This window comes from Macaca mulatta, chromosome 7 (genome assembly GCF_049350105.2).
Source record: "Macaca mulatta isolate MMU2019108-1 chromosome 7, T2T-MMU8v2.0, whole genome shotgun sequence".
NCBI lineage: Eukaryota > Metazoa > Chordata > Mammalia > Primates > Cercopithecidae > Macaca > Macaca mulatta.
Genome location: NC_133412.1, coordinates 135,875,075 through 135,901,466, shown reverse-complemented (window position 1 = coordinate 135,901,466; position 26,392 = coordinate 135,875,075). Strand labels below are relative to the sequence as shown.

Below are 26,392 nucleotides of genomic sequence, written 5' to 3'. Positions count from 1 at the left end.
GATGGTTTAAAAGTGTTTGGCAGTTCCCTCCTTGCTTACTTACTTGCCTGCCACCATGTGAAGAAGGTCCTTGCTTCCCCTTCCCCTTCTGCCGTGATTGCAAGTGTCCTTAAGCCTTCCCAGTCATGTGTAACTGTGAGTCAATTAAACCTAATTTCTACATAAATTACCTAGTCTCAGGTAGTTCTTTATAGCAGTGTGAAAATGGACTAATACAGCAACTATTGCTGGTTAAGAAAAATGTAAGCATAAATAGAAATAATTCAGATAATGATACTGGAAAAGAAATCAGGTAATAAAAACCAGATTTTTCAACCTGAAAGCCAATCTCCCACAAAGAGCTATAATGCAGAACACTAATATAACACACAAATTAAATTAAATATAGAAAACAATGAATTTAAAATATTAAAATACTTCATGAATCAGAAACCCCCAAAAATCAGTATAGAAATAGAAATATAGGGGCTGATCAAGGTTAGAAGATAAATGAAAAACAAGAAGAAAAATAACCTTATAAATGAAGACTGACTTCATTTATTAGGTTCTCACATTTTATCTTATATTATGTAAGGGACTTAAAAACAAATACAGAGGAGTAAATGAAATGATTCAAAAAAATTAATGGAACTAAACATAAAAAGAGATATGAAGGGTGCAAACATTTAATAGAGAAGACAGGTGTAAAGATCCAATATGTGTATAATTGGTGCCCATCAAAACATGAAATAAAACAGAACTAACTTCTAAACTATAATTCAGGAAAGCATCACTGAAACAAACAGACAAAAACCCAAAGCTACATACCTGGCCCATTGTATACCTGGGAAAATGGACCTGTGATCAACTTCAACGTATATTCTACAAGAACAATTTGATTTTAAAGTATGATAAAATCAGACAAAAAGATCTGGTCACTTACAGAGTAAAATAATAAAGTTGACAACAGACTTCTTGATAGTAATATACACAACAAAACAACAATAGAGCAATATTTTTTGGATCCTCAAAAAAATGTGTGAGTTAAGAATTTCATATTTAAGCAGGCTGTCCTTTATGAATAAAGTCTACAGAAAATAGAAAAATATGATCTCAGGGAATGTTGTATTCTGAGACTTACTTTGATGATTCTATTATGACAGTGCTTCTCAAATATTAATACACATGAGAATTGCAAGCAGACTTTGTTAAAATGCAGATCTATTAGTCTGGAGATGTGAGTGAATAATCTGTGTTTCTAGCAAGCACCAAGGCAAGGTGATGCCCATGCTCCTGGTTCACAAGCCATACTTTGGGTAGCAAAGTAAAAGAATGAGACAGCCAAGATATTATTGGGGAAACGTTGGTAGAGACTGTTGGTGAGCACTGAATATATTTGTTTGCAAATATAAACACCTGTCTTTAAACACCTTTACATCTGTCTTCTTTATGACATTTTTGTACCTTTTATACAATTTTTTATGTTTTAGTTGCATTAAGTTTTTCGAATCTTTTCATTTACTCTTCTATATTTGTTCTTACGCTCCTTACATAATAGAAGATAGAACGTGGGCACCTTGTAAGTTAGTCTTCATTTATAAGGTTATTTTTCTTTTTTCCTTTCATTTATCATCTGACCTTGATCACCCCCTATATTTCTATTTCTATACTGATTTTTTAAAATTTCTGATCCATGAAGTTCTTTCGTGTTTTAAATTCCTTGAAAAAAATTTTGTAAGATACAGAAAAATAGTAAAGTAAAATACATATGATGAAAGTAACTATAAATGCTCTGATAAAATAGATATAACAAAATTACCAAAATAGGGGGAGGTAAGAGAGATAACCACATGAATACTATATGGAAAATCAACTTGATCTTACAGATATCATTAGTAAGGAAAAAAGATTAAGGTTTATATATAGGTAAGTTTTAATACAAAAGTTTTAAATATCAAAAGAAATAAATTACAATATACATCTTTTAAAGTAAAAAACAGAAGAAAAAACTATTATTATAAAGATACATATTTATATGCTAACATGTAGTAAATATAAGATGATATGATAGAGTTTAGCCCGAACATACCAACTGTGCTTAACTCACCTATTAGAAGAAAATATTTTTAGATTGGCTTACAAAGGAAAATCCATGAAAATGCTCACACACACACCACACACACACACACACACACACACACACACACACACACAATCTAAAACAATAATAAAAGCCAAACATAAAGAGATGGGTAAAGGTATACCAGGCAAGTGAAATAAATAAGGAAATTTGGCAAAATGCATTTGGCTACATAAAGATCATGATTCACAATGAAGCTATAGGAGTTAATATATATGTGACAACATGGCTGTAATTTTATAAAATAGGAAATATAAATGAAAGAAGAGTTTAGCACAAAAATAATATAACACTTTAACACAGCATTTTCAGTCTATATAATACTTTAAGACATCACTTTCAGGTAGGTACACAAAAATAAGAATGGATGTAGGTAATTTAAACAATAAAGTCAGTTAGATAGAGTTTATTGATAGATACCCAAATTTGCACTCTGATAATATAGAGTACAAGTTCCTTTCAAATAAATATGGAAATTTTAAACTGTATATTTGATCACAAAGACAACCTCAAACATTTCAATTAGGCAGAACAAATGAAAGCTTGTTCTCTGATTATAGTAGAACAAAGGGAGACAGGAAGGCAGGAGGGAGGAAGTAAAGGAGGGAACAAGAGAAGAAGTATAAAAGCAAGAGAGACAAAGTAAGAGAGAAAGAAAGAAAGGAACAAAGAAAGAAATAGAAAAAGAGAAAGGAAGAATGAATGAATGAAGAAAGAAAGAGAAACCTTTCCATCTGGAAATATATAGACTCTATTTTAAAAAGCAATAATCCGACAAGTTCAATATGTTAATCACCTATGGAGGTGTTTGTATTGCCTATTTTTTCTCTTGGTCCTGTCTTGGTTTGCCTGTTAAATTTTTATTAGATGCTGAATATGAAAAAGTGATGTGACTCTGGATGATGTCACCTTTCTCCAGAGAGATTTTTCTTTGTCTTCTGGAAAGCAGTTAGATTAGATGTCAGTTAGTTTAGTTTAGTAAGAGATTTCTCAAAAGAAGGCATACAAATGGTCAAAAAAATATGAAAAAATACTCCACATCCCTTATCATCAGAGAAATGCAAATCAAAACCACAATGATATACCATTTCACATCAGTCGGAATGGCTATAATTAAAAAGTCAAAAACAACAGATACTGGCAAGGCTTCATAGAACAGGAAACACATATATACTGTTGGTGGGAATGTATATTAGTTCAACCACTGTAGAAAGGAGTTTGGAGATTTCTCAAAGAACTTAAAACAGAACTACCATTCCATCCAGCAATTTCATTACTAGGTATATATGCAAAAGAAAACAAATCATCCTACTAAAAAGACACATATACACATATGTTCATTGCAGTGCTATTCACAATAGCAAAGACATGGGATCAACCTAAGTGCCCATCAATGGTGGATTAGATAAAGAAAATGTGATACATATACACCATAGGATACTATACAGCCATAAAAAAAACAATGAAATCGTGTCCTTTGCAGCAACATGGATGCAGCTGGAGGCCATTATCCTAAGCAAATTAACAGAGAAACACAGAAGCAAATACCACATGTTCTCACTTATAAGTGGAAACAAAAGACTGGGTACTCATGGACGTAAAGATGGCAACAATAGACTGGGGACTACTAGAGGAGAGAGGGAGGGAGAAGGACAATGGTTGAAAAACTAACTATTGGATAGTATGCTCAGTACCTGGGTGACAAGATCATTCATTTCCTGAACTTCAGCGTCACACAATATACCCACATATCAAACCAGCATATGTACCCCTGAATGTAAAATACAAGTAGAAAAGAATAAAGTAATAATCATAAAAAAATAAAAAAATCTGCTCAATTATGGACTTTTAAATGAAGCATGTTCTTTTTAAGGGGAAAAATGTTTCAATATACAAAATTTTTATTTCTAAAGTAAAAAAAGAGTTTTTTGTAGTACTGAAGTATTCTAATTTGCATGTAATATTTCAGGAATCCCAGCTAAAACTCTGTTTACTAATGCTCCTCTAACCTTGTAGGCCCTGAACTCCAAACTTTATCTCAGCACCGTTAGATTTTCATAAACTCTGCTAGTTTTACCATGTTTTGACCTGTGGTGCTTAAGAATCAGTGAATGCCTTTAGGGAAAAAGTATTCAGACTCTTGCTCATGTCTCTGTGGTTTCTTTTTCTTCAAAATCTTGTGATCTCAAGCATCGGTTGTCTCGGTAGCCCTGAACTGCTGAAATTTTTGCTCAGCATCTGAAACTCTGTCTGCATCGCTTATAAATTAGTAAATATCATCTATAGGGAAAAAATTAAATAGAATTTTGGGCTCATCTTGGTGAATTTTTTTCTCTCTGGGATTCGTTAAATACTGGATGCTTTTCTGTATGTTTGATGTTTTCAGATTTTTAAAAAGTTTTTTCTTTGCTTTTGTGTTTTATCAAGCTTTATAGTTGCTCTAAATAGAAAGATTGGTTTGCTGCAAGGCAGATCATTAAGCTGAAAGAAATCCAGCTTCTATTGTTTTTCAATAAAAAATAAGATGAAATAATGAGCAGATTTAGGGGAAGATTGAAGAAAGGGGAAAATGTATCAAATAGTCATATTGACAAGTGGGGATGCATAAATGTCAGAGAAATATAATAGTAATTCTAGATAATGATGAATGCCAATTTTAAGATTATACTCATCATTTTAAAGCAAAACCATTCAGCAGAATTACGTGATGTTATCTAGCCAAAGAGGAGTAAATCAGAGATGACATGATGGAGAAAGGATAATCTGAAGAGTTTATAAGAATGGCCAATAGGAATTTGTGCTGGCCTTTCAAAAAGTGAAGACAGGAGGGGTTAAATGGATAGTGTGGAAGTGGTGAGGATGGCCAGTGGTTTGGGGATCATAATTAAGTTAATGAACTGCTGCTAACAGAGACTATGCATGAATTTGACTGCTAGGTGTTTAGAGGTATTTAATTTCACCATGACTCCATTACTCATCCCACCCATCTCTCAGTGTTCTAATAAGGTGTAGCATGACAATCTGTACCTCATATCAAGGCAATGTATGAGCTTTCTGATTCAGTTACTCTGAAACAGAAAAACTTTTGACTTTTGAAAGGGGATAAGCTAAGTGCAGAAAATGATTATACTTATGGAAGTGAGTAGGATAAGATCAATGGTCAATTCAAGGAACATAAATAATATCAAAAGGTTAGAAAGATTGGAACAAGGGACAGGTGGACATGTTGCTATAAATTGATAGAAGTGTTGTAGGATAGGGTGGGCTCCACGGAGGAGTCCAGGGTCACAATTTGAGGGTCTTTCAGGAAATGTTTCCAAAAGAACCAGGTGGAGTTGTGAGAACCATACTGGAGAGCATACTGAATTAGATCAGGATTCTACAGCCAGGTGCACCTCCAACCATTACAGCTGGACCTAGAATAAATCTGTTTATTATTTCTGTATCCAGAGGAATGCTGTGTTATAGAAAGAGAAAGAGGACTTTAAATTCATCCAGACCATGGGTCTGTTATTAACCTTCGTAAAATAGAGATAATAGTATTTGCATTGTATGGTTTTTGAAAGGATTAAAAATTTGGTGTTCTTTTTTATTTCTTTTAATGTCTGAACCAACTGTATCTATGAAAATGATTGATAACATACATTATATGGATTGTACATTTGGTGTCCAGGTTTAGGACTCTAACTGGCCCTGGTCCTAAATATTTTCTTTTCTTTTTCTAAAAAGCTTTTTTTTTTTTTTTCATTTTACATAGTACACTTAAGTCCTGATACATTTTTGAGAATTTTTATGTGAGGTTTGAGGGTTAGGTTGAGGTTAAACTTTTTTGTTTGTTTGTTTTTTGCTAAATGATGTCTAGTTTCTCCAGCACAATTGGTTGAAAGACTGTCTTTCCTCTGTTAAAATGCTTTTGCTCCTTGGTAAAAAAATTAGCTGAGCATATCTGTGTTGGTATATTTCTGGGTTTTCTATCCTGTTCCATCAATCCATGTGTCTGTCCTTCTGTCAATATCATGCTGTCTTAATTGCTATAGCTATAAAGTATGCCTAACATTGGATAGAGTGATTTCCCCTACTTTGTTCCTTTTTCAGTGGTGTTAGGTCTTCTAGGTGTAGTGCCTTAATGTATGAATTTTAGAATAAGCGTATCAGTATCTACAAAGAAAATTTTCTGGGACTTTTATAAGAGTTGCATAAATGTAAAGGTTAATTTAGGGACAATTCACATATTTCCTATTTTAGGCCTTTCAATTTATTAACATGGTGTATCTCTCTACTAATTTAGGTGTTCCTTGATTTCTTTCATCAATTTCATGAAATGTTGTAATTTTTAAGATACAGCTCCTGTCCATATTTTATTACATTTATACCTAAGTATTTCATTTTCTGTGGACTCACTGAAAATGTTATTGTGTTTTTAACTTTGGTTTCCATATGTTCATCATTATGCTTTAGCTTTTTGAATATTTCTTTGGCATTAGGCTGTGGTCTATGGTTTTTCCTTACCATCAGCACATTCACCTCCAGGCACATTTCTATCAATTCGCTGTCTTTGATCTGCCATGGGCAGAAAGTAGATCATGTTTGCAGGATTTGAGACTGATAGAATTATTCGAGGCTTTAAGAGATGCTCGAGGGCCTCTTTTACATATAAAACCTGCATACTCTGTGACAGCTTTTTTGCTACTCATGGATATTTTTACTTATTCTGATATTCATGGCTATTTTTATGGATAATGAAAATTATGTCTGAATAAATAATATTGCTGACATGCCTAGGTTTTCAGCTCTGAAGACATTGGTGACAGACAGCAATGTAAATAATACATAAACTAAAATTCAAGTTAGGGCTTATTGCCCTAAAGCCCCTTTAAATAATGTCAACATAATACGCTCTTTCAAAAAGGTGATAGTTTGATGTCTAACATGTAGAATACTGATGAGCTTTAAAGGCATTTCTTAAAGTTAAAAAAATATATTTCCCCTCTGTTTACAAAATGGGCTCATGCAAATAAGAAAAGTTTGCTAATTTTTGGTCCTACCATTTTAGTTACTATGATAGCATATACATTACTAAGTAAACAACTAGCAGTGTTTACTGTTCTGTTTTGAAGTCTCATCAATAGCACTGATACAAACTTAGCTAAGATAATGTACCCTATATTTAATTATAGAAATTCATTATCATGTACGCTTTATTTAAGAAAAGCTTTTTTTTTTTTTTTGATATGATTGTTGGCTGCATGTGTCATCTTTTGAAAAGTGTCTTTCATGTCCTTTGCCCACTTTTTTACGGGGTTGTTTGTTTTTTTTTTCTTGCAAATTTAAGAAGATACCATCACACAGCAGTCAGAATGGTTGTTATTAAAAAGTCAAAAAATAACAAATGCTGGTGAGGTTGTGGAGAGAAAGGAACTCTTATACACTGTTGGTGGGAGTGTAAATTAGTTCAACCATCATGGAAGACAGTGCGGTAATTCCTCAAAGACCTAAAAACAGAAATATCATTTGACCCAGTAATCCCATTACTGGGTATATACCCCAAAGAATATAAATTTGACCCAGTAATCCCATTACTGGGTACACACCCCAAAGAGTATAAATCATTCCATTATGAAGACACATGCATGTATATGTTCACTGTCACTATTCACAATAGCAAAGGCATGGAATTAACCTAAATATCCATCAATGATAGATTGAATAAAGAAAATGTGGTACATATACACCATGAAATACTATGCAACCATAAAAAAGAATGAGATCATGTCTTTTTCAAGGACATAGATGGAGCTCAGGGCCATTGTCCTGAGCAAACTAAGGCAGAAACAGAAAACCAAATACTGCATGTTCTCACTTACAAGGAAGAGCTAAATGACGAGAACACATGGACACATAGAGGTGCACACCACACACTGAGGCCTAGTGGAATATGGAGGGTGAGAAAAGGGAGAGGATCAGGAAAAATAACTAATGGGTAGTTAGTTAGGCTTAATACTGGCTGATGAAATAATCTGCACAACAAACCCCTGCTGCACTCCAGCCTGGGCGACAGAGCGAGACTCCGTCTCAAAAAAAAAAAAAAAAAAAAAAAAAAAGTACCTACAAAGAACTCAAACAGATTTACAAGAAAAAAACAACCCCATCAAAAAGTGGGCAAAGAATATGAAAGACACTTCTCAAAAGAAGACACTTATGCAGCCAACAGACACATGAAAAAATGCTCATCATCACTGGCCAACAGAGAAATGCAAATCAAAATCACAATGAGATACCATCTCACACCAGTTAGAATGGCAATCATTAAAAAATCAGGAAACAACAGGTGCTGGAGAGGGTGTGGAGAAAGAGGAACACTTTTACACTGTTGGTGGAACTATAAACTAGTTCAACCATTGTGGAAAACAGTGTGGTGATTCCTCAAGGATCTAGAACTAGAAATACCATTTGACCCAGCCATCCCATTACTGGGTATATATTCCAAAGGATTATAAATCATGCTGCTATAAAGACACATGCACACATATGTTTATTGCGGCACTATTCACAATAGCAAAGACTTTGACTCAACCCAAATGTCCATCAATGACAGACTGGATTAAGAAAATGTGGCACATATACACCATGGAATACTATGCAGCCCTAAAAAAGGATGAGTTTGTGTCCTTTGTAGGGACATGGATGCAGCTGGAAACCATCATTCTCAGCAAACTGTCGCAAGAACAGAAAACCAAACACTGCATGTTCTCACTCATAGGTGGGAATTGAACAATGAGATCACTTGGACACAGGAAGGGGAACATCACACACCAGGGCCTGTCATGGGGTGGGGGGAGTGGGGAGGGATAGCATTAGGAGATATACCTAATGTAAATGACGAGTTAATGGGTGCAGCACACCAACATGGCATATGTATACATATGTAACAAACCTTTATATTTATTATGGTGCGTATGTTTCTTATATATTATTTATGCATGTATTACTGCCATGGAAAATTCTAGGCAGCATACTTGTGCATCTAAATATTTAAATACCTATACTTTTTTTTATCTATTTCAGTGGTTCCAGAGGACTAAATTCCTGAGGCAAACTTTACTTATAGTGAAAAGTTTAATTTACCAGAAAGCTCAGTCAAATATTGCTATCCTATTTCAACTATAAGTAATAATGTAATAGGCTTTACTCAATGAAAACATATTGATGAGGGTCTGCTTTGATAAATGTCAGCATATTGAGAATGTGAAAGGAAGAGCTTGTGCTCTTTGAAAGATTTCTGATTTTATTGTACATAGTCATTTTACCCATACATACACTGATACACGCTGATATATATACATGTATACATACACACATTGATATACATATATAAATCTATAACCTATGAAAGTGTTAGTGTTGTGAAAAAATGTTTCAATATGACTTCAGTTGCTGAAATATATTTTTATTTATCTTGTTTACACTTAATTTCCCAACCTTTTCAATATAACTTTGTAGCTGTTATTTTATGTATACTTGATTTTTAAAAATCTATATGCACACACACACATGAATATACACATATATGGTATATAAGAATATGTATGTATGTATCTGAATATATATATATATATTCTTTTATATCATCAGCTCGCAAAATCTTTTTGGATTTAGATGTAATATAAAAAATATAACCAATCGATATATTCTTTGCTTCATTTAATACTCTGTGACCTATTTGACTACCTTTACTTTCTACAGTTGGGGTTTTGTGTGTGTGTATATGTCTTAAATTGTATAAATAATTTGGGAAGACAGCTTACTTTACTTTGCTGTCTCTGTTGGAAGACTGGTAGATTTAAACATCAACTTTCAAAATCACAGTCATTCTAAGAAATAATTTATTTGGCAACTAATTCTGTTTCACGTATTTATTTTTTCTCTTTAAATACTACCTGTTTGTTTAATAAGTAACTTTGTTTTTAATGTAAACTTTTTTTCACCATTAAGGTATAATTTACAAACAAAAATTGCATATATTTTAGGTATACAGTGTGATGTTTTGATATATGTATATATAATGAACCAATCACTACAATCAAACTAACATTTATTACCTCATACAGTTATCCATTTTGTGTGTGTGTGGTGAGAATATTTAAATATTTCTTTTTAAACTAAACTTTTTAAAGTAAATTTTAAAAATTGAGATATTACACAATACTGAAAAGTGAACAAATTATATTATAAATAAATAGTGTGATAAAATTTCACAAAGTTGACACATGTATAGCCAGGATATTAAAACCTTATTATCAGAACCCCAGAAGTCCATCTCCCATGTCTTCTTCAGAAATTAACCAACTCTGGCCCTCAAGAATAATGTAAACCTTGACCTTCAGCACCAGAAATGAGTTTTGCATTTTTGAACTTTATATAAATGTAGAGTATACTCTTTTGTATCAAGCTCTTTTTCAGTCAACATTATGTTGTTGAGATCCATGGATTTATGCTATGTATACTTGTTACTTCTTTCATTCTCATTGCTGAAAAGCGGTCCATTGTATGACTGTGCCACAACGTATTAATATTTATCTATTTCAACGTTAATGAATCTTTGAGTAATTTTCAGTTTGGAGCTATTATGAATAGTGCTGCTATATATACTGTAGTTCACAAGATTTGCTGCATATATATAGACGTTTCTGTTGCATATACAGCTACAAGTGAAATTCTTGGGTCTCAGAATATATGCATGTCCAACTGTTACAATATAGTCAGATAATTTTCCGAAGCAGTGGTGCCAGTTCACTCCCACTTGGTATGAGGTGGCTTATTCTTTCTTTTTTCTTTTTCTTTTTCTTTTTTTTCTTTTTGGGATAGAGTCTCGCGTTGTTGCCCAGGCTGGAGTACAGTGGCGTGAATTTGGTTCACTGCAACCTCCACCTCCCAGGTTCAGGTGATTATCCTACCTCAGCCTCCCGGGTAGCTAGGACTGCAGGCGCCTGCCACCACACCTGGCTTTTGTATTTTTAGTAGAGATAGGGTTTCACCATGTTGGCCAGGCTGGTCTCGAGCTCCTGACCGACTCACTCTTTTAAAGATGAGAACATCACTTGTCATAGGGGACTAAACAAATCATGGCCAGTAGAAAAAAATATTGGTTTTTTTTTCTGGGCAGTAAATACACTTAAAAGTATATTTCCAATTTTAGAAAATACTTTCACAGGTGTGTAAAAGTACTGTTATTTAGTCAAATATCTGCACGTAAGACAGTAAAGACATGAGATTAAGAGCAAAGCACAGTAGAAACTCTAAATTTCATCGAAGTCCTGTCTTTGGAAAGTTAGTGGCCCAAGACATTTACTGCCTAACAAGTTAAAAAATCGTAACAATTGCTGTTTGTTGTTATTGCAAAACTAAGATTGTGAAAAACCTGGTAGAATTGGTTCCCTACGTTTTTGAAACAAAAACTTTAGGTCTCATATTTATGTATGAAGTCTAGTCACAGGAAATTTATCTCTAAAGTGAAACCAATGAAGTTTAACCTATAATCCTTCACAGTCTTTTATTGCTCAATATGACCTTTTATTTTTAAATAATGGAAGTTAATTTGGTTTGGTTTTATTCACTACATTGTTCCTGGGTTAATTCCTTGGAGGTTTTGACATCCCTAGAGATTGTCAGATTGACATCCAGAGAGCAACTTCCTTTTGCTTGGCATGACTGCATGACTGCCTGGTTATACTTTTTATTTCCTTTAAATGTAAAGGTGAGCTTTCTTTTCTTCCCAAGAAATGAATGACAATTAAATTCCTGTGAGGAGCTACCTGAGCTCCTCATTCCCAGGAAGGATTGTAAAAATATTTTATGGGCAAATGTCACTTGCCTGACTCCCTCCACTGGCTTTCACTGACTTAATAATACCAGCTCCATTAGATTCATAAAGAGAGATTAATTAACAGTGCATAACTTAATTGTGTCAAAAGAAGGAGGGATTTGGTGGTAGCTTCAATGTCTATCAAAATGTCATGAATGCATTTATTCCTTTGTCCTAAAAATAGGGGTATCATTTAGACTTATTCATTATTATTAAAAATAGCTGATACTGAATTATTCCTGAAGAAGGATTTTATAGATAATCAATACAATAACTTAGAGAAGTAAGAGACCTCAAGAGGAAGCCTTGTTTAGTTTACTGCCTTCAGGCACTTAAAGTGAAATTATCCTCATTATCCCCATTTGCACATTAGAAATATGTTATAGCTTCATTAATAGTGTTGAATCTGTGAACACTGAGCTAGAGGGTAGTGGTAGTAGAGTAACTTCACTAAGACTAAAGCTCTCCCAGATTCTGCCTCATTACACTATACAATTCTAGTTTTGTTTCAGGTGAAATTGGCTATTCCTCTTTCAAATGCATTTGAAGATTAAAGACAGAGATTATTAAGAACATGTAACATACTCTCATACACAGTTGGTTAGAGTGTAATTTGGTATACCTTTTCTAGGAAGCAGTTTGGCAAGAGCCTTAAAGATGTTTTTGTATTTTACCAACTAATTTTACTTCTAAAAATCTGTGCTTAGACAATCTGAAATAGGTACAAGGGTATTTGTTGTAACTTGATTTATGAAAGGGAAAACTGGAAGTCTTGATATCCAATTATAATGTAATGGTTAAATTAATTGTGCCATGAATATTTGATGGGATATTGTATAAGGATTGCAATTTGGTTTTAAAATATGTATTTCATAGCATAGGAATTGATTATAATGTGATAATGAGTCATTATAGCAAGAAATAAAATGGTAGAGTTTAAAGTTTTATAACAATGGTATCTACACATAGATAAGTGTAAATAATGGAAGAGTTTTTTCCTCTTTATGACTTATTTTCCATATTTTATATAATGAATATTAAAAAGCATTTTAAGTATATTCAAAGAACGAATGAGAAAATAAAGGCTTCTTTCTTTGACTCTTTCTAGTCAACCATTTCCTTAGAGGATTTTGGTTTAATTTATTGCCTTCTCTGTTAATTATTATATTTAGACTCCCTTATCTTCTAAGGTTTTGTGACATTATTGATACCATAGTGGATGAAAGTGATTGAGGGAAGGGACCCAAGGAAATAACATTTATCAAATGCTAACCTCTGGCTCAGGTCCTTTTCATGTATACAATAAAACTTGTGTTTCAAATAAGACGTCTTCTTCTGGGTGAGTAGTAATGGGATATAAACAACAGTGAATCCTATGTCTTTATCAACATATTCAAGTATGTGATACGTTTGTTGGAGCTGAAATTAAAAAGTGCTTAAAGATGGAAATAAAGTGGCAATGAAATTTAGGCTGTTCTATGGCAGTGGCGGGGCATTTATGGCTTCCTAATAAATAAACTATAGATTTTATCAATTGGACCTTAAATAATTTTCAAAAATCAACATTTTTATTTTTTCTTAGTACGGAGAACCAGAAAACATGAGAAGATACCAGATATTATATTTTTTTCCTGGTTGAGCTTCACAAAGGAGCATAGCTTAATAGCTGGAACTCAAGAGTTTGGAGTTTTGCTAGTAATTTGTTGAGAGGACCTGAGGAAGTCACATAACCTTTATGAGACACATTTGCTTTATCTGTAAAATGGCAGTGAACTAGGAAAAGTGACTTTTCAAACCATGCCTAATTGGATGCTTCAGGGGAGCAGGCACAATAAAAGTTTTTGCGGATAGATCTGGAGGGCCTGCATAGTACTGGGCACATAACTAACACATAACCGGTGCTCAATAACTGTGAGCTGAATGAATGACTGAATGTGCCCTAAGCAATGCTGCCTGGGAGTCTGCCTTTCCAGCAAAGTTTCTCTCAGCATAATTCTGCTTATATCTAATTTATATGTTGGGCATAAATTAAGGTGTTCATTAAAAAAAGTAAAGAATGATCTTATGGTTGAAATCAAGTTTGAAATATCTATTGATAATTCTGTGCTACTATTTCTGGTTATTATTTAAAAACAACAACAAATTACAACACCTCTTGCTCTCATTTTCTTCTATGTATTACTAAATTCTATGAGACAGCTGTGTCTATACTGTATTCATGGTAGAAAGAAGGATAATCTGTGCTTTGACAGATAAATCAGTGATGACTAGACAGACAAAGGGAAGATGGGACATGCCAGTAAAAAGGAAAAGCATGTGTGAAGGCAAAGAGTCATGGGAAAACATGGCAAGCTTAGAGTGGTGAAAAAGGTGGTGTGACTGGAAGGCAGGGTTGGAGGATGGTAGTAAGATTGGAGCAGGATCCCACCATAAAGAGCCCTGCATGCTTGGTTAGGACTTTGGCTGTAGTTGGTGGGGAAGCAAGCCATCAGATATTTTAAGAAAACAGAGATGACATGATAATATTTGTGTTTCACTAAGAGTTCTGTAGTCCCAATGTTGAGGTTAGATCTTTGGAGTTGAGAATACTTGCTAAGATACCTCTTGACTTTGGGTTGAGTGAATATCATAAATAATTCAAAAAGGTTTTCTTTTTCAGACCATGACATTCATTTTTTTCCCCAGGGTTGTTTTGCAGAATTCTGAAAAATGGTTTCTTACATACTACCATTGTTACAGGACCCCAACATTTACCCAAAGATAGCCGTTGGGTCAGGGTTTCTGCACTATAGTCCCTTCTGTGGTCGCCAGAAATATGTTACAGGAAAGGGGTCCTGATTCAGACCCCAAGAGAGGGTTCTTGGATCCCATGCAAGAAAGAATTCAGGGCGAGTCCACAGTACAAACTTCGACTTATTAAGCAACTTTATTAAGAACGTAAAGGAGTAAAAAAATGGCTACTTCATAGACAGAGCAGCCCTGAGGACTGCTGATTGCCCATTTTTATGTTTATTTCTTGATGATATTCTAAACAAGGGGAAGATTATTCATGCTTCCCCTTTTTATATATAGAGTAACTTCCTGAAGTTGACATCGCATTTGTAAATTGTCATGGCACTGATGGGAGTGTAGCAGTAAGGATGACCAGAGGTCACTCTTGTGGCCATCATGGTTTTGGTAAGATTTAGCCAGGTTCTTTACTGCAACCTATTTTATCAGAAAGGTCTTTATGACCTGTATCTTGTGCCAACCTCTTATCTTATCCTGTGACTTAGAATGGCTTAACTGTCTGGGAGTGCAGCCTAGTAGGTCTCAGCCTCATTTTACCCAGCTCCTATTCAAGATGGAGTTGTTCTGGTTCACATCCCTCTGACATTTCCCACCTCCATTTTGTAAGAGAACCCTTAATCATAAGGGTTGCAGAGGGATGAAGATTCATCTTCTGTAATGTCTTCAGGCTTAATAGGGGTGATGATATTCCTGCCTAACTATTAGGGTCTCTTGTGATTGGGGTAAAGAGGAACTTAGTTAGAAAGCATCAGTATGGTGAGGGCCATTTATAACTCTTGAGTTTTGACAAGAGGTGGTATCTGGAAGATTGATAAGTGTTTAGTTTAAGAAAACATTCAGTAAGCTTGTTCCTTATTCCTACACAAAGAGTGTAGCAGTAATATATTCCACAAGAACAAAACAAAATAAATTAAGTTATTCCAGGTAAACTAAATTAGAAGACTTTTCATGAACTAGGCAACTGTTGGAACTAAGCTGATATGGGGTTGTTAGCTGATTGTAATATGCCCAGAATTAGAATACTGATCCAGGTTTTTATATTTCCCATCCCTCTTGTTTCTTCTAAACAGCAGTCAGAGATCATTGGTTGGTTCACAGGAATAAGTGGGGTTAGCCTAAATTGCAGAAACAAACTTAAAAACAACTGATGAGACTAGAATTTAATAACAAGTGTACCATAGTTCTTGAAAAATACTATTTCTCTCTCCAGTTTCTCATTTTTACTAAAGACAAATTATGGTAAGACTGATTTGCTTTATTATACTTGGCCTGATAACTTGTATAAAGTTCAGCAAGAATAATTATTTTTCACATAGGCTTCTTAATTGGCTTTGATGGAACTCTGTTTCATAAGGAATCTCATATAAGAGTTTTTTAAAGCCAAACCCTGCCATGGGTTTGTACCCTCAAATACCTATGAGTTGGGTAAATTCCTCTTCTTTTGAAGTTCCAAGATAACTTGGGGCTCCTGGACCTGTGAGAAAGTGACATTCTTTACTTACCATAGGTCAGAAACCCTGTACAGGGACTGTGTAGGCAAGATATGAGGCTAGTTCCCCAAAGGGCTTTTATTGGCTCTACAAGTCAAGTTTGATTCCTTAAAGGAAAGCACACCATTCCAGCCAAAGTCTTGGTAAAATAACCAGTTTCTCCAGTTGTGTCCTGTTACGGAAGAAAACAGATTCTTACTGCACTTAAGCAAATAACTATATTGCCATAAGTTAAGAATACTCATAACTAGTTTCCAAATTCTGGAGAAATCAGGTAGAGAGAAACAAATATGTTCCACATTTTGTTCACAGCAGTATACTTTGCTCAATTGCTACAAATAAATAGCTCAAAAGAAAAGTTTCCTTGACTCTGAAAAAACAAAGGATCAGCAACGTTTTAAGCAAAGTTAAAAAGTTTTCTATTAGTTCAGTTAATTCAGTTAACTCCTGTTCTGTTTGATATTCATGAACATTCCAGCTCTTCACGAGAGTTCTGAAAGTTATTTTCTCTATTCTAATGTTACAATTTCCAGTTATTAGAAACCTGCATTTAAGAACACCTGCTAGAGTTCTATAGTTGATTATAAACCACTTTCTAAAGAGGATTAAAACAAGACAGCAGTTGACTGTGGATGATAAAAAGTTTTAGGACAGTCACTATTAAAGCCACAATTGATAAGGACCTTTGGTTACTTCTGTGACATGCAAAGTTTTACAATAACAATTAGAATTATTATAATTATATTTATTAATAACATACACTAAGTCATATTAGAATTATAGGAGTTTCCCATAACTTTAGAACATATACCAGTAACATATTTATGCAAATATAGTCCAAAGAAAGCAAAACACCATTTCACATTTGATAATGCTTCCTGTATGATTTTTATACCAAAAAAGCCAAATTTCACCTTTATAATAATGTACTATTAATGTTAAACTGAAATTTTAAATAAAACTTTATAGACATATTTATTCAATTTTAATGTTTAACCATAAGGTTAGATTCTTATAAACCTTTTATAACCCTTTATATTTTTTTGTAAAACAGCAGATCAGTGCTCTAAGAAAAACCTGTTGTGCTTCTATTCCAATGTCTAATTTACCGAAAAACTGAATAATACCTCCTTAACTTTAGCCAATATATTTACACACAGAATCCTTTACAATTACTTTTTATAAACCTTCCACAACCTGTTTAAATCTTTAGCTTTATTCTATCTAACTTAAAACAATTCTTTAACCCCTTATGCAAAAAGAATCCACATTCCCAGGCCTTCTTATAATCTTTTACCAAGAGTACATTCTACTTTCCTTACACACCTTACATGTAAAACTGTATCTTCACTAGTCTCAATTACATGTTATGTTGTTAACTTTTAGTGACTTTTACTTTTGGTGAAAACCTTGGTTGGTAAGCAGTTTTAATCATGTACTAGGTGTGGAGCCTAGCCTAAGATATACCAGGCAGAAATGCAGATAAGAGCCAACTCTCCAGCATAGCTAGGGGTCGTGACTAAGTCCACATGTCCCCAGGCCTTACCTTACTTAAGAAGGCAAGTTGTACAGTAAGAGTTATAGTGGCATTTTATTAAGCATTTAGCAGGCCTAACAACCTTTGAATTGCACAACATTTTTTTTGCATAAATTTCCTTTCACAAATCCTTTCACTTACACAGATCATCTGAGACATTCTTGGACTTTCTGACTTGCTCTAAACATCCCTCCTTTTAAACAACCAGTCATTTTACTTTAGGACAAGAATTTACGAGACAAGATCTTTTTTTATATAAAATCTCTTTCTTTATAATTTGTATAGCTTGGGGGCATGGTGCCCCCAAGGTCTTATCTATATGATGCCCCCAGGTCTTATCTGTAATCTAATGACTTTGAGGTAGGTAAATGGAACAATTTTTAAAAGTTAAAGAAGCAGTGTATGACCTTAGCAAACTTAGGCATTTAGCAAACTTAATATCTGACCTGCATAATTTAGACTAAATGTTTTTATTTTATCAATAATTTTAAAAACTTTTTATTTTGCAAAGATTACTAAAGTTACATGAACTAAAAGGCATTACAGTTTTTTATTTTGCTTTCAAAATATTTAAGTGCTTATTTTTGTTTCAGCCAATTAATTAGAGCTCTTTTATATAAACATTACACACAACACATATATAGCTACACAGAAAGACAGAAGGTTACTACAGTAGTTATAAGATTTTTCATTTGCCAGTTTCTAAGTTTCTTACTTGGGTTACTGGGTTTAGGTTCATGGGTTTTTTTTTTGGCAGAGTCTAATCCGACCTCTGACTTGGAGTTCAACATGTGGTCTCTGGGCAAGATGGTCACCCTGAGTAATAGAAATGATAAGAAAGGGAAAGGAGAGACAGAAAAACATTGCCTGTGGCAGGGTGGAGAAGGCGAAATGTTCAGGGAGGTCAGAGAAAGGCCCGCCCATTGCAGCAACACTGAAAAGTTCAGGCAGCTGCTTCTCGGTAGCAAAGGGATCTTTTCCAGCAATCCCGTCAACTCTTAAGTTGCCCCTTTCAGGGAGGAAAAACCTCCCCATAACCCACAATCCTGTACATTCCTAACCCTGTCACCCACAGCCATCAGCAAAGAGTGCAAGGCAGATTAATCCAAAGAGACTAGCAGTTAGCATCCCATAGTGCCAAACCCGTTCTTAGCTGAGAGGGACTTTACCGAGAGGGGCCTCTTACCCCCTAAATCTTAGAAGGGACTCTAGCCCTCCTAAGTTGGGCCTCTAACCCAAGGTCAGTCAAGCCTCATTGCCTTTTATTAAGAGGGGCCTCTAACCCACTCTGTCTTAGGAGAGACTCTAGCTCCCCTAAGTTGAGCCTGCAACCCAATCTCATTCTTTACCTGCGTACCCCACCACTTACCCAAAGTCATCCAATCAGTGCTGTGGTCTGTTTCCTTTGGGGGATGGTGGTTTCTTCAGTATCATCCCTTCTGTAGTTCACCAGAAATATGTTACAGGACCCCAACACTTACCCAAAGGTAGCGGTTGGGTCAGGGTTTCTGCACTATAGTCCCTTCTGTGGTTGCCAGAAATAGGTTACAGGAAGGAGGTCCCGATCCAGACCCCAAGAGAGGGTTCTTGGATCTCACACAGGAGAGAATTCAGGTCAAGTCCACAGTACAAAGTGAAAGCAAGTTTATTAAGAAAGTAAAGGAATAAAAGAATGGCTATTCCATAGAGCAGACCTGAGGGCTGCTGGTTGCCCATTTTTATGGTTATTTCTTGACGATATGCTAAACAAGAGGTGGATTATTCATGCCTCCCCTTTTTAGACCATATTGGGTATCTTTCTGACATTGCCATGGCATTCGTAAACTGTCATGGCGCTGATGGGAGTGTAGCAGTGAGGACAATCAGAGGTCATTCTGTGGCCATTTTGATTTTGGTAGACCGCTTCTTTACTGCAACCTGTTTTATCAGCAAGGTCTTTATGACCTGTATCTTGTGCCGACTTCCTATCTCATCCTGTGACTTAGAATGACTTAACTGTCTGGAAATGCAGCCCAGTAGCTTTCAGCCTCATTTCACCCAGCACCTGTTCATGACGGAGTTGTTCTGGTTCACATGCCTCTGACACCATAGCTCTTACAAAGAAAATTTATTGCTCATCTTAATGAAGAGTCTACTTTAATTTATTAATATTTTGTTGCAAAGAGGGGAGAAACAACTCTGATAACAAACAAAAGTCACTTTTAACCTAAATATTTTCTTCTGACATATAATTTTAATTGTTTGTAACTATGAAATCCTCATTAGGAAACCTACCTACAATAAATTGGATTCAAGGCAGAATGCATGGAAACTGAGACCAGTGGGCCAGGTGTGAGAGTCGTCTTGAATGATAATTTTACTCCATCGCTTAAAACCAAGTTTTGCCTTGGCTAAGACAGTTATTAACCTTTCATTTCCAGAGTAAATAACAAGATACTTATATTTTGATGACAAAAACATCATGTAACACACATGCTCTATCTAAGGTTGGGGAAGGAAGGCGCTTGCCAGTGGGTGTGACTTTGGTTGATCTATTTTAGCATTTAGTTTTACCTTGTCACTCTTTGATATCTGGATATAAATAGATACCATCAATGAAAATAATAAATCAATTAGTGTCATATGTTAAGTGAAACAAAAAAGGAAAGATACTCATAATGTAATAAAATCCTCTTTTCACATGCCAATAAACAGAGAATATTGCAAATATTGGAAGATTTCATTTGCAACATGAATCCTGAAAAACATTATTAAAAGGAAATAACATGACTATTACCAAAATGAATAGAAAGCAGTGAAAGCCCTATATGGTAAATGCATTGAAATAGAGCAGTCTATTTTTCCATTAAGGTATTCAGTGTAATGTTTGTGTATGTGTGTATGTATTTAATTTTTTTTGTTCTTCTAGAGCTAATTTCATTTTCAACTTGGAAAAAAATATTAACCTTAATCAGTGCTTAAAATATCTTCAGGTTTGTGCTGAAATATTTTCTTAATTCTGTCTGGAAAACTATCAAACTGCCCAGATGAAGACTTCAGACAGAGTGGAAAGTGAAAAAAGCAAATTGTTTTTGTAGAGAGTTTATGCAACAATAAACTCTGTAGGAGGACAGATGTTCCGTAGTAACAGTAAGAACTAGTATTTCCTCTGCCCTTGCTATGTGCCAGGCTATACTAGGCTCATTTCACGCCCTGTCATTTAATTTCTGCAATAAGCCTAAGATATAAGCACTATCGTTATTCCCATTTTACAGATGAGGTTTAGAGGAATTAAATAAGGTGCTCCAGGTTACAAAGGTTGTGATAGTTTTGAACCCAGACTGACATCCTCTTGAGCCTGATCTTTTCGCTGCCTCTAAGTAAAGACTCACAGGCAGCACATGCTTCTGTGTCACTCTGACCACGCCCCTATCATTCCACTTCTTTCATTGTATTGCAGTTGTCCCTTTACACACCCACCTCCCACACTTTCTGGTTAGCTCCCCTGAGGCAAACACAGTGTTTTACTTATCCTTCTAGTTCTGAGGATTTAGCATAGTGATGTGACCCTTGTGGAAGCTCAGTAAGTGCCTGTGGAATGACTAATATATTGTCCAAAGTTACTAAAGGTTTATATGTTAAAGAAAACATTGCCTTGTTATATACAATAACTGATGTGAAAACAGTGTCAATTACTTTTAAAGCTGTGTTAGGCATTCCTTTCCTCAAAGATCAGATTTTTCAGAAAGGTGGGTGAGCAGATTGCTGCTGCCTATAGGAATTTCAGGGAGTATGAAAAAAACCCAGAGATGATTAAATAATGTGAAATGTATGTACAGTATTCAGAAAGGTTAAGAGAAGGGATACTGAAAGCCTAATTTAATTAATGGTTTTTACATTAATGATGGGCTTGTCTTCTCTACAGGGAGGCAACCCATTTTTCATTGATAGTGACCCCCAAATAAAAGGAATAGTCCTGGCTAACACGGTGAAACCCCGTCTCTGCTAAAAATACAAAAAAATTAGCCGGGCGTGGTGGCATGCGCCTGTAGTTCTAGCTACTAGGGAGGCTGAGGCAGGAGAATGGCGTGAACCCAGGAGGGCGAGCTTGCAGTGAGCGGAGATCCCGCCGCTGCACTCCAGCCTTGGCGACAGAGTGAGACTCCGTCTCAAAAAAAAAAAAAAAAAAAAAGAAAAAAAAAGGAATAGTCAGACATTTTCAAGCCTTAGGAAATGTTTTAAAGCTTAAAATGCAATTAGTAGAGCAAAGAAAATGATTTCATATGTATTAAAATATTATGCAGTATTACTTAATGGGGTAAATCAATTTAGCTTCAGCTTTGAGGGATTGAAATCCGATCAAAGAAAACCATTTCTGGTTATAAGGAATAGTTTACAAAGGGGGTTTGAGGAGCATTCTAAATGAGTTTGCACTTGCATCCTTAAAATGGGTGGTATTAACTTCCGCAATCACGTCTTGCTCCACGATGTTCTGATTAAATATGATGATAATGTCCATTTTAATCTGGGTCTTTAATCACCCTGTCAGAAAGCTGTAGCCAATAAAAGCTCTCTACTCCTTGCTGTATAAGCATACTTCTGCCATTTGCTTCCTCTTTTAAAGGATGCCTAAAGCTTGAATTCTACTACCTGCAGCAGTGTTCAGAAGTCAAAGACCAGAATGAACAAGGACTGCCATACAAAATAACATGCCCACCCTGCCAGCACTGACATTTCCAACCACCCAAGCCTTACAGAAGGCTGGTCAATACCCTTGGCCCTCCCTGGACATGAATTTATTTATAAAAGGAATACCTTCAGAGTGAAGAAAATATATCAAGCGTGGAGTTAGTCTGCCAGTGCCAGTATGTCAAGTTGCCAGGGTGCTTTTGTTGATTTTGTTTTCTGAAAGCTGTCTAGCATGAATCCACCTCCAATGTGGAATTTTGATTTAGTTATAAAAAATTCTGAAACATCTGCTAGATTAAAATGAATGTTCATGCCCTATTTTACTTGACTCTTTGATGAAATGATATTAACTTTTTTCTGAGACTCTTCCTGACCACCTCAAAATTGTTTTGTTTTTGTTTTGAGGCAAGGTCTTGCTCTGTCGCTCAGGGCTGGAGTGCAGTGGCAAGATCTTGGCTCACTGCAATCTCTGTCTCTTGGGATAAGGTGATTCTCTTACTTCAGCCTCCCAAGTAGCTGGAACTACAGGCGTGCACCACCACGGCCAGCTAATTTTTTTTGTCTTTTTGTAGAGACAGGGTTCCCCATGTTGCCCAGGCTGGTCTCAAACTACTGAGCTCAAGTGATCCACCCTCCTTGGCCTCCCAAAGTGCTGGGATTACAGGAGTGAGCCACCTTGCCTGGCCAAGGTGTTCTTTCTGAGGGGAGAGCTATACTCTTCTCAAAGCATTTACTACATGGTTCTGCATTGTCATGGTCCATGTGCTCATCAGTCCATCTCAGTGGATTATTACCTCCTTGAGAGCAGAGCTGTGTCTTGTTCCCTTTGCCTTCCCAGTACCTAGCAGGGTGTGTAGCAGACATAGTCATAGTCAATAAATATTTGTTGGATGATTTTTTTTTTTTTCTGAAGCGGCCCTTTTCTCTTTCCTTTTCACTTATTCATCTCTCACCTTCTTTAGGTCCTCTCCATCTGTCCCAAGGACATGAGAGCTGATATCTGTGTTCATCTAAACCGGAAGGTTTTTAATGAACATCCTGCTTTTCGATTGGCCAGCGATGGGTGTCTGCGTGCCTTGGCAGTAGAGTTCCAAACCATTCACTGTGCTCCTGGGGACCTCATTTACCACGCTGGAGAAAGTGTGGATGCCCTCTGCTTTGTGGTGTCGGGATCCTTGGAAGTCATCCAGGATGATGAGGTGGTGGCTATTTTAGGTACTGTGAACTTTCCTAATGTAGTAGCAAATGCGTAGTAACAGTTTGAGATATTTTACTTCTCGCATTTTTAAAGAGAAGTTTCCTTTGTTTGGTAACTTTGGAAATTGGGTCACTAATGAGATGTGAATCTTAATGAAAACTAATAATGCTATTTCAGCAGAGAACATTAGTATCAGTCACAGCCTAATGGGCTGAGTTTGATTAAACTTTCTTTGGCAACAGTAGGACAGTACCTTTTAGACTAAAGGTGGTCACAGCCTAACGTGCCTTGTAGCTCCGTGCTAGTAAGTGTGAAAATGGCTTGTGGAATGATTGACATGGTAGTGATGTAGGGTGTTAGTCTCAGAAGGGCAATAGAACCTGTCTAGTTCAACCCTTTTCTTTAGATAGGAGCCAAGGAAGGCCCAGAGAAGCTTAGTGACTTTCCCGATTAGTAAATGATTGGAGGCTTGAATATAGATCATTTTACCCCAAAACTTTCTCCCTCATCACAGTCAACCTAAGTAGTGAGCTGAAAGTGTGGAGGAGGTTAATGAGTCTGGCCTTTTATAGCAGAGTGATCACAGTATAGGTAAATTAAATTTAGGTTTATAAAGCTGGTTCTGTCCATCTATATTAATAGGCCATAAAAATTATTTGGCTAATCATAAATTCATTTTAAAATTTAGAGCATTTTAGAACTTAGAATTCAGTAGATAGTTGTACTAACCACAACCACAACAATAAAAGGGCAGTAACAGTATATATAAGTGATAAAATAAAAAAATGTTGCGTGTTTGGGGACAGTGTAGGATATACAGCTTGGCAAAAAAAAAAAAAAAAAATTGCCAAATGACCTTTTAGATCATTTTCTGCTCAAATATCTGCAGCAGGTTCCTGAAATGCACAGATATAAAAGGAAGTAATAATAAGGTCAGAGGAGAATCATTTCTTGTTTTTTTTTTTTTTTTATCAGGTAAAATAAGTTAGAATTGCAGAATGTCGACTTCATTTTGATCACATTTTTCATGGCTTGTGTCTCATGAAAAATGAGCTCAATTTTTAAACTATTGGATTTTCAGCTACCAAGGTCAACCTACCATAGCTTGAATGCCACTTATTCTCAAAAGTAAAAGATTAACTGATAGACTTTAAAAACTACAAAAGCAAAATCCACCACAATATAATGAAAAACTGACTTCAAAAATACCATTACTTGAAAAATATAGAATTGAGAATGGAAAAGCAATGACCCTTCATAGGAAAACAGGTTCTGTAAAAATTGTGAGTTCTAGAAAATGGCTCAGGGCTGCAAATGACTGAATACCAAGGTTTGTAAGCTTTTCCTTAACCGCATATAAATAATATTAGAATTACAGTTAGATTTCTTCTAGGAACCATCTTTATTTTTTTCAAGAAGAAAATACAACAGTTTAGAGTCAACATTCTCGGTATGTTTAATGCTCATTAGTGCTTGTTCTGCTTTGTTTACTGGAGTATAAAGGAGATATAAATAACCCTTCATAAAAAGTTGTACATTTCACCAGAACAATCCTTTGTGGTAAAATGAAGCATATTTACACTACAGCCATTCTTGTTTGCTTAAAGAAGAGGATAAAATACAAGGCCAAAGCAAATATATTTTATTTTCCTGAATGTCCACGTCAGTGGTGGTTAGGAAAAAAATATCGAATGTATTGCATGAAAATGAGTACCCTCATGATAAATTACCTCAGCTGTAGAATCATTATCATTTGCTTTGTCCCGTTTTCTTTATTATAACTTCACTTGGGTAACTCCTTTTCTTAAAGAAGGTTGGAGAAAACCCTGAGTACAGTGCCTCTGGCCTGGGTCTGCTAAAATGAGACAATTTGCTCAGTGAGACTGACAAAATGCATTTTCCTTTCATTTTAAAATAAAATGGTAACTTGTTTTGCCCAATGACACAGTAAAAATGAACACAGGACCCCCGGGTATTGGACCCATCTCATCATATATCTGTCACATTTTATTATTTTGAATGTGTGCTTTTTGCTCTCTCTCCTCAAAAATCTTGGAATTCAGAGACTTTTTACATCTTGTGCTTAATGATTCAAATTATAGAGACAGCTCTCTGGCTGCCTTTCTTATGTCTATAGGCTCTGAAAAAGACTAGTTCTTTCAAAAGTCCATCAGATCAGGAGTTTTTGTTTGTTTGTTTAACATACAAAATGCTTTAATAATGTTTTAAGAAAGGAGGAGGAAAATAGTAACTTACCAGCACTATTTTTTCCTGATTCTCCTCTTCTTCCTCTTCTTCTTCTCCTCCTCCTCCTCTTTCTTCTCATTTTTGATAGTTTAATTTTGAAATAATTGCATGCTTAATGAAAAGTTGCAAAAATTATCAGGGTGTGAAGGGATTATGTGTATATAAAATATTAAATATATATAGTATTAAATATATATAATCCCTTCACACCCTGATATATATGTGTGTGTATATATAAGTTGTGTGTGTGTGTGTATATATACACACACACATATATCTAACAAGATATATATGTATATCTTTAAGTTCTGCTTTATTAAGTTGATTCGGTCTTTATAACTTTATGTATTTTTTAAATCTTTTTGATTTGTCCTGGTACTGAGAGTGGCAAGTTAACGTATCTTATTATCTAACATATCTTATTATTATTCATGCATTTTATCTATGTCTCCTTGCATCTCTTGTAGTTTATGCTATATAA

General features: G+C 35.2%; 1 protein-coding gene across 1 annotated transcript in view; it reads left to right on the top strand.

Annotated features, from left to right (window-relative positions):
• Positions 1-26,392, top strand: part of KCNH5 (potassium voltage-gated channel subfamily H member 5) — a 350,192-nt gene that overhangs the window by 218,171 nt on the left and 105,629 nt on the right. Inside the window, exon 9 of the mRNA XM_001100052.5 lies at positions 23,429-23,681. Coding sequence (XP_001100052.1) covers positions 23,429-23,681 — 253 coding nt within the window. The remainder of the gene's footprint in view (positions 1-23,428; positions 23,682-26,392) is intronic.